The 10,195-nt window shown below is 38.9% G+C and overlaps 1 protein-coding gene across 1 annotated transcript; it reads right to left on the bottom strand.

Annotated features, from left to right (window-relative positions):
• Nucleotides 1-7,530: 7,530 nt before the first annotated feature.
• LOC142846888 (olfactory receptor 13C8-like) lies at nt 7,531-8,493 on the bottom strand. The gene has a single exon (XM_075967656.1). The coding sequence runs from the start codon at nt 8,491-8,493 to the stop codon at nt 7,531-7,533; it is 963 nt and encodes a 320-aa protein (XP_075823771.1).
• Nucleotides 8,494-10,195: the final 1,702 nt, after the last annotated feature.

Here is a 10,195-nt window from a genome sequence, read left to right as displayed (position 1 = left end):
TTTTTTTTTTTTTGACTTCCTGAAACCCATGTTTTATTTGGAATATTTTTTTTAACTTATTTATTTATTAAAGATTTCTGCCTCTTCCCTGCCACGGCCTCCCATTTCCCTTCTCCTCCCCCGATCAAGTCCCCCTCCTTCATTAGCTCGAAGAGCAATGAGGGTTCACTGACCTGTGGGAAGTCCAAGGACCACCCACCTCCATCCAGGTCTAGTAAGGTGAGCATCCAAACTGCCTAGGCTCCCCCAAAGCCAGTATGTACAATAGGATCCTTGTTTCAACTTAACTATGAATGAACTCAGTCTCCCAGGAATCCATCACATAGAGTCCCTCCAGAAAACTTTTGAAGGGGAAGAATGATGTTAAAGTTGCCCGTTCACTTTAACAAGCTTGACTTTAGACTACTAAAAAGTACATGGGATGCTATCCCTATGCCACTTACTTGTACCTTTGAATCAGATAGAAGTAGGTCAGTAAACTTATAATGATGTCCTCTGAGATGTGGTTCTGAGTTCAGGTGAGAGAATACTGACTGTATTCTCTACTCCTGTGGGAGGGGATTATCAGGCTATGAGATAATAAGCAGAAAGGAAATGGAGACTTCCTATGCTGACTGTCTCTTTGAAGGCACCTTGTTTTACAAGGTTAAGGGTTACATAGCAGAAAACTGAGAAATCTTAACAGATCTTTTTCAAATTGATTTTTATTGAGCTCTACATTTTACTTTGCTCTCCTCCCTGCCTCTCCCCTCCCCTTCAACCCTCTACCAAGGTCCCCATGCTCCCAATTTACTCAAGAGATCTTGTCTTTTTCTACTTTCCATGAAAATTAGATCTATGGGAGTCTCTCTTAGTGTCCTCATTGGTGTCTAGGTTCTCTGGGATTGTGGTTTGTAGGCTGGTTTTCTTTGCTTTATGTTAAAAACTACCTGTGAGTGAGTACATGTGATAATTGTCTTTCTGTGTCTTCTGTGTCTGGGTTACCTTACTCAAAATAATGTTTTCTAGCTCCATCCATTTTCCTGAAAAATTCAAGATGTCATTTTTTTCTGATGTATAGTACGCCATTGTGTAAATGTACCACATTTTCCTTATCCATTCTTTCATCGAGGGGCATTTAGATTGTTTCCAGGTTCTAGATATGACAAACAATGCTGCTATAGTTGAGCACAATTGAGCATCCTTTGGATATATACCGAAAGGTGGTATTACTGGGTCTTGAGGAAGGTTGTTTCCTAATTTTCTGAGAAATTGCCATACTGACATCCAAAGGGGGCTGTACCAGCTTGCATTCCCACCAGCAATGCAGAAGTGTTCCCTTTTCCCCACAACCTCTCCAGCATAAGTTGTCATCAGTGTTTTTGATCTTGGCCATTCTTACAGGCGAAAGATGTGATCTAAGAGTTGTTTTGATTTACATTTCTATGATGACTAAGGATGTTGAGCATTTTCATTAACAGATATTTTGTCAATGAAAAAATATTAAGGGACATAGTGGGGTAATGTGTGTATGAATTTTGGAGTTTATTTAGTAGTATTCTAGTCCTAACTAAACTGTTTCCAACTATGTGACCTAGGGTACTACATTTAATTTTGGAAAAATGCATGCATTGTATAGATCAAAACAAGCATCTATTTCAGATTTTATTAAGACTGGCTGTTCTTCAGCAAAATGTGTTTAATGCTTCTCTGAGTTACACAAAGTATTTGTCACCAAAGTGTTTGTTCCACTTTTAAGTAGTGTGCAGCATGAATATGAACATAATAATAAACATGGCAATAAACATAAATTCTAACTGGTTGCTTAAAGACTCCTTTTATATTTTTCTTATCTGAAATTTTTAATTTCCCTACAGTTATATGTAATACATTCTCCATACCTTCCTACCGTCTTTAATTTCCATATAGTTACATGTGAGACATTCTCTATACTTCCCTACTATCATTTCTTGCCTGGTGTCCCCTGTCATTCATCTTTGTTCCCTATGAAAGTTCAGCCCCTACTTTAGGTCACATATATATGCACATATAGTCTTATATATCCATATAAAATCTAGGAATTATAACTAAGAAAAAGAATGCTTGTCTTTCTGAAACTGACATAACTTTTTCCCTGTGATTATCCACCTTTCTTCAAACATCCTCTTTACAATCAATAAAGAAAATCCCATTGTATGTATGCATATATGCATGCATACAATATTTTTCTTATTTTCTGTTGTGGGACATCTAGTTTGGTTCTATAGCACAGCTATTGTGAATAGTACTGAATTAACCACTGATGAAGACTCTGTCATACAGTTTAGAGTCCCACTGATCCTGTGACAACCATGTATTCACCAAGATGAGTCCCTAACCTGCCCCAGTAGAGCCATTCCTGAATGTATTGAATCATAATGTCCCTTATCTATGATAATATTTATGTTATCTTTGATATCAATATCTACAATTTTCTCTTTGTCATTGGGATATTTCCTTTTAGGCATTCTGAGTACCTTCATTTTGTGCTCTTGACTCAACATGTCTATGCCTCACTTATAACCCATAGTAAGCCTCCCGGCTCCTCTTGTTAATAATTGTACTTCTCTTCCTAAAGTGTGAGGAGGTAAGAAATAGCTGCCTTGATTTTTTTCACACACTGAAAAGTCATGATGTGTAATATTTACACAAAGAATCGTGTTATCTGAAGCATCAAACAGAGTGCCCAGAATCGTAGTGCTGCTTGTTTGCCTTCATCCTGGGAACCCAGAGTTACCCTTAGCAACTGAACTCCTCTAAATCTCCTGCTCTGCGTTTGTTTAATCAAACTTCTTCTGAGATGATGGAAGGTATACATGACATAGATTGATAAAGCAGTGTGTTTAATACTCAAAATAAATGAGAATGTTTAAGGTTCAGAAAGAAAGTTCATTTGAATGGAATTTTTGTTTGTTTGTTTGTTTGTTTGTTTGTTTTTTGCAAGACAGGGATTCTCTGTAGCCTTGGAGCCTGTCTTGGAACTTGCTCTTGTAGACTAGGCAGACCTTGAAATCACAGAGATCCACCTGCTTCTGCCTTCGGAGTGCTTGATTTAAAGGAATGTACCACCACCATCTGGCTTGCATTGGCTCTTAAGGAGAATGTAAGCAAGGCAAGTATGGAGGCAAGCCTCTTGTCTACAAAGTTTAAAACTATACATTCAGTCTTAACATAAGGTGAGGTGTGGGGTTACTTCTTGCCTGTGCTTTCATTCAGCTAACGTCCTTAGGTTAGAGTTTACCTCCTAGTACCTTCTGTAGAGCTGGATTTATGGATAGGTAATGTGTAAATTTGGCTTTTCATGAAATATATTTTTTCCTCCATCTATGGTGATTGAAGTTTTGCTAGGTATAGTAGTCTGAGCTTGCATCCATGATCTCTTACAGTCTGCAGCATACCTGACAAGGACCTTCTGGCTTTCAGAGTTTTCATTGAGATGTTGGGTGTAATTCTGATGGGTCTGCCTTTAAATGTTGCTTGGCCTTTTTCCTTTGCAGCTCTTAATATTCTTTCATTAGTCTGTATGTTTAGTGTTTTGATTATTATATAGCCATGGAACTTTCTTCTCTGGTTCAGTCTGTTTGGTGTTCTGTAAGTTTCTTGTACCTTCACAGGCACATCCTTCTTTGGGTTGGGAAAGTTTTCTTCTATGATTTTGTTGAATATATTGTCTGTGCCTTTAGTTGAACATCTTCTCCTTTTTCTATCGTTATTATTCTTAGTTTTGGTCTTTTTATGGTGTCCAAGATTTCCTGGATGTTCTGTGCTAAGGATTTGTTGTATTTAACACTTTTTGGTAGATTAATCTAATTCCTCTATTGTATCTTCAACTCCTGAGATTCTCTCTTCCATTTCTTGTATTCTGTTGGTTATGTTTGCATCTGCAGTTCTTCTCATTTGCCCAGATTTTCCATTTCCAGAATTCCCTCAGTTTGTGTTTTCTTTATTGCCTCTGTTTCAGCTTTTAAGTCTTGACTGTTTGAGTTGTTTGCTTCACCGTTTGATTGGTTTTTCTTGGGTTTCTTAAAGAGATTTATTTATTTCAGTTTTTGCTTATCTTTTCCTCCATTTCTTTAAGGGAATTATTCTTTTCCTCCTTAAGGGTCCCTATCATCTTCATAATGTTCTATTGAAGGTATTTTCTCTCTGCTTCTTCTGAGTTAGAATGTCCAGGTCTTCCAGTTGTAGGACTACTAGCGTCTAGTAGTGCCATATTGGTCTTCCTGTAGTTGGATATGTTCTTACATTACTGTCTGTTTATCTATTCCTCCAGCGGGTGCAGGTGAGGCTTGTGCCTCTGGGGTCCTTCTTCCTCCAATTGGTGAAGGTAAATCCTGTGGCTTATATGGTATCTCTTGTCCTTCAGCCTCTATCACTAAGTGAAACTCTCTGCAATCTACTCTTCTTCCTGTAGGGTATACCACTGAAAACCCTTGTCCCTATAATCAGTGGATTTCTGGTTTGTTCAAAACCCTTGATCACAATGCTTACAGCCCACTTCCTTTAGGAAGTTCAAGTGTGTGTATGACATTCCCAGGAGGAGGCTGCTGTAATCAGACTCACGAGCACGTAACGATTCTGTGTTATGACTTCTTTTATAATGGTCACCATCCTGTAAATTTACAAAGAAACCCTGTAGTAAAATGTAGCTCTGACATTCTCCTACCTTCCAATAACTATTGATTGGTAAACAAGATCAAAGGTGAAAGGTATGAAAATTTGTATTTGGAAGACTTCCTTAAGCAGCAACTTCATAAGGGGTTGATTTTGGCCCACATGCACTGCTACAGTCCTTCATAGCAGGGACGTCAGAGCTTGAACTTGACCAGGTAGTGACATCATATCAGAGTCAGGAGCAGAGAGAGGTGAACACAAATGCTTCTATGTCCATGCTCTTGCTTGACAAAATATCAATTTTTACAAACATCCTACATATACTTTAGAAGATTGTGTGTTCAATCAGATTGAAACTTATTTTTGCTTAAATATTTTATACCATCACAAATCCTTGCTTATTGTCTTAGTAGTTGAGACTGTGTAAATGCTGTATATTGCTTCCTTTTTACCTGTTTAAAGTCTTTTGTTAAGAGACCTACCGGTCAGACTTGTATATCTCTTTGATAAAATTTTCTATCAAAAGGCAACTATCCCTTTATGAAAATCAGTTTTCATTTGATCTTAATCCATTTGTTATCCATTAATATAGAAATACTAGTGTTTGAATCATTTGCCTAACATGCATTTTTCTGTCTTTTAATTTCAACTTTTTTCTATATACATCTATATATCTCCTTAAAATGGACGGACTGAAGTAAGGTAAAGTGCCTTTTTAAAAGTTGCATACCAAATAACATACCTCTTTTAATGTACTATTACCTCAAAAATAGGCTTGACCTATGTACCTTGATTATGGTTATACTGTGCATGGAGTCTCAACAAAGTGCTTAGTGCAGCATATTTTTATATATTCAATTTTTCTGAACCTTGAATGATTAAAAATAAAGATTATTTTCTCAAGGAATATTTGAATCTATGTTTAGTAGGAACAAAAAAAAGGGACATTGATCTGAAGTCTTTTTTAAAATTTATTTATTTAAAATTTCCACCTCCTCCCTTCCTCCCATTTCCCTCCTACTCCCCTCACTCCCCCTCCCCCTCCCTCTCCAGTCCTAAGAGAAGTCAGGGTGCCCTGCCTTGTGGGAAGTCCAAGGCCCTCCCCTCTCCATCCAGGTCTAGGAAGGTGTGCATCCAAACAGACTAGGCTCCCAAAAAGCCAATATATGCAGTAGAATCAAAATCCGGTGTCATTATCACTGGCTTCTCAGTGGGCCCTCATTGTCAGCCACATTCAGAGAGTCCGGTTTGATCACATGCTCGTTCAGTCCAGGTCCAGCTGGATTTGGAGAGCTTCCATTAGAACAGGCACACTGCCTCAGTTGGTGGACCAACCCCTCGCGGTCCGACTTTCTTTCTTGCTCTTCTTCTCCCTCCTTCGGCCCTTCATCTGGACCTTGGGAGCTTAGTCTATTGCTCTAATGAGGGTCTCTGTCTCTATCTCCATCCGTTGCCGGACGAAGATTCTATGGTGATATTCGAGATAATCATCAGTGTGATAGTGGGGCAAGGGCAGTTCAGGCACCCTCTCCTCTGCTGTCCAAGGACCTAGCTGGGGACATCCCCATGGACACCTGGGTTCCCCTCTAGAGCCAAGTCTCTTGCCAACCATAAAATGGCTCCCTTAATGTAGATATCTTCTTCCCTGCTCATATATCCACCCTTCCTCCATCTCCACCCTCCCACTCCCCCCAGTCTTTCCCTTCTCCCTTCCCTCTCCCCGTCTCCCCTTCCCCCCAACCTCACCCTCACCTCTACCTTCAGGAGGAGCAGTATTTTTTAGCACTGACTAAGTAGCGCCCTCGGGGAAAGTGGGGTCTTTATTGATCAGCTGGGGGCTAGTTCACAGGACCCCACTGTCCAACAAATAAGCATAGTTTCCATTTTTGATCACCATATTTAATCCTAATCTCACAAATTGAGTTCAGTGAAGTACTTGGCTCAACATCTTTGTCCACTCAACCACAAATGGCAAGTTTTCTCGGTTACCAGCTCTGTGTAACTGTGTTGCGGCTTTCATCAGAGTGGATGATTCTGAAACGCGGGGCAAGATGAGGTCTTCCTTCCAGCCTGTACTCAGCTCTAAATACAAGAGGTGTATTCTGCTACAGTGTCACCTAACGTTTAAGAAGCTACAACACAGGATGCATTATTAGAATTACTTTATCTCTATATTTTTATTATCAATAAAGTCTCAGAAAAACTATCCTTGCTGGAAAGCAAAACCATGCTCTCCCCTTCAGTGGCAATGAGCTTAAGAAAGAAAGCAAAATGTAAAGCCTTAGCCACAAAATGAATGTTTGTGTGAAAAAAATGCTAACACATACAATACCTTTAAAATACTTAATCTTATCAACATTTAACATTTATTATATTCCAGACCCTGTTATGAGTTGGGTTATTGTAGGTTAAAGAACAGAATTGTTCTTTATTATATTCCAGACCCTGTTATCAGTAGGGTTATTGTAGTTTTATCATCAGGGAGTTTACAGGTATGTTGAATAAAAATAATAAAGAAATGAGCAAATAAAGCAAATATATAATGTACCAATTAATATTTACTGTGCCTACTCATCAACCATGTACCTACAATGGACTATAAACTCCCTTAAGGACTTTAAATAAATGTGTTTCTTAAACCATTTTCTAAATTTGAAGAGTTTATTTTTCCTTGCTAGTTGTTCCAAAATGTTTTCAGCATTCTTGCATTTCTGTAACAGTGTATTTAACAAATTTCAATACATCTAATTTCTGCATGTATAACAAAGCCTAAATTATAACAAAAGGAACCAAAATATTTTAATGTCTTTGAGTTTTCATGTGTCATTCGATCTTTATGAATTTTGTGTTTTATATAAACACAACTCTCAATAGTGAGTCGATGGTCTAAATAAATAATCATTTATGTTTCATCAGATGATTTCCTCCCAGCATGCTCTGGACAGCAGTCTTCACATCTTTGTTCCTCAGACTGTAGATGAGAGGATTGAGCATGGGGGTCACCACCCCATAGAAAAGGGAGATGAGCGCCTCAGTCACGCTTTGATGTCCTGTCCCAGCAGTGACTTTAGACTTGGGCTTTGCATACATGAAGAAAATGGTTCCATAGAATATAATCACCACTGTCAGGTGGGAAGAGCACGTGGAGAAGGCCTTCTGTTTTCCTTCAGAGGAAGGGATCCTCAGGATGGTGGCAATGATGAAAACATAAGAGATAGCAATGACTATCAATGGAACAGCTAGAAAAAGCAGGTTTGACCCTGCCATGCTAATCACATTGATTGAAATATCTCCACAAGCCAGTTTCAGAATGGCCACAAATTCACAGACAAAGTGTTGAATGATGTTATCAGTACAGAATGGTAAATGCACTGCCAGAGATGTCTGTACCAATGAGTCAACAGTCCCAGCAACCCAACATCCAACTGCCATGGGCACATAGGTACCCTTGCTCATGATGACAGGGTATCTCAGTGGGTAGCAGATGGCCAGAAAGCGGTCAAGTGCCATCGTGCCTAGCAGCACACATTCTGTGGCACCCATGGCAAAGGAGAAGAACATTTGGACCATGCACTCAGAGAAGGAAACTCTCTTCCTTCCTTTCAGAAAGCTGCCGAGAATGAGTGGGACAGAAGAGCTTGTGTAGCAGATGTCCAGGAAGGACAGGTTGCAGAGGAAGAAGTACATGGGGGTGTGCAGGTGCACGTCATAGATGACTACTGAGATGAGGACTCCATTCCCAAGCAGGATCAGCAGATACATGCACAAAACCAGCACGAATAAAACTTTCTGGAGCTCTGGGTGGTCAGAGAGCCCCACCAAGACAAATTCTGTCACCATGGAACCATTGGCTCTCTCCATATGAATATGTCTGTCCTCCAGCAGAACTCTGGGTATGATAGAAAGAAATCTATGAATGAATTTATAGAGCAACTTCATAAAATAAAAATATTTTTTGTGGCCGATGGCTGTATTTATATATACAGTATGGGGGGATAAATTTTCTATGTGATTAATAATTAAGAATTTTTCATTTTAAAAGATTTTTAATTGAAACAGAATTACATTGTTCCGTAATACCTTTACTTCCTCCAGCCCTTCCCATCTACCCTCCTTTAGCTTTTTTCATACCTCCTCACTCTCAAGTTAATCACCTGTTTTTCTTAGAGTATATGTGATATATTTGTGCATGTGTATACACAAATATATGTAAATACAATCTGCTGAGTTCATATTGTTGTTAGTATGTTAAAGTTTCTCAGCATGAATCAAGGCCTAGCATAAGGAATGCCTACCTGAATTTTCTCTATTAAGACAGTGAATCCTTAGATCCTTAACAGTTATATTGCTATGTCTGCAAGTTCTGATTTAATAGGTTGGAAATGAGTGTCTAATCACATTGATGTGGTACACAAATGTTGCAAAGTAGCTGCCTATAATGCAATGTTTTGTCTCTGTTTGTTGTAGTTAGTAGTGGATATGAACCAAACAAACTAGTGGGTTTCACTGTCACCTTTTCTTTCTTTTCATTATTACTGTCCAGATGTTTGATTTTATTGGTTTGTCTGTCACCAGAGATGGAAATCAGGAAGCAGCTTTACTGACTTACTAAATGTTCAGGGTCAACATCTTACGGAAATACTGAAGTACAGAATCTGAAAAGTGTTCACCAGGTGTTCAAAGATGATCATTTAAACAGATGTATCAAATAAACACATGTTGGGATCAACAGTTTACTTGAAAGACTTTTCTGCATTGCAGTTGGGTGTAGGCGAGGGATGCAGTGAGATGGGCAAATGGTGCCTGCCAACAAGTCCGAGGACCTGGGTTCCACAGCTAGGACCCACATGATAGAAGTAGCGGACTAGTTCCGGAAAGTGGTCTTCTGACCTCTACAAGGACACCTTGACACGCAGGTGTCTGTGTGTGCACACACTTAAAGAACAACAGAAACTGGGTAGAATCTAGTTCCCAGACCTGGGAGCCTCTCCTAGCTAAGGATTTTTTGGAAATCTGGCTTGAAGGAACTGATCTGATCATGACGTTACCTCTAGCCCATGAGGTTAGTGACAGCTCAGATGTTCATGATCTCTGTAACAGCTCTGTCACATGGATCTGCACCGGCAAAAGAGTTCAGAAATTGGAAGCAAATGAAGCTAACATCTACAGCAACATAAACAGATTACTAAAAACTGTCAAAGTGATTTATGATTTATATAACATAATGAAACAGGAATTAAAGTAGGATTTCACCAGGATCCATGTACTTTTAGAGATAAATTTAAAGAGATTGTGAGGTTAAATAGAAAATATTAATGGAATCAGAGAACGTACGTAAGAAATGGAGACTTCTAAAAGAACATGGGAAATCCTTCACAGAGTATAAATAAAAGACAGAGAACAATTGATAAGAGCACAGATCAAAAAGGCACAGCAGATAAGAGCACACGCAAAAAGTAAAGGAGACATATAAGGCATCATTTTAAAGAGCACTGATAAAAATGCAGTTTTAGTGGAAGAGACCATTGTAAATATAAAATGGGGAAAGCAACCACTACAGTTA

This window comes from Microtus pennsylvanicus, chromosome 3 (assembly GCF_037038515.1).
Source record: "Microtus pennsylvanicus isolate mMicPen1 chromosome 3, mMicPen1.hap1, whole genome shotgun sequence".
In the NCBI taxonomy this organism is placed as follows: Eukaryota; Metazoa; Chordata; class Mammalia; order Rodentia; family Cricetidae; genus Microtus; species Microtus pennsylvanicus.
Note: the sequence above shows the minus strand (reverse complement) of the source record. Positions and strands in the feature narration are given on the sequence as shown.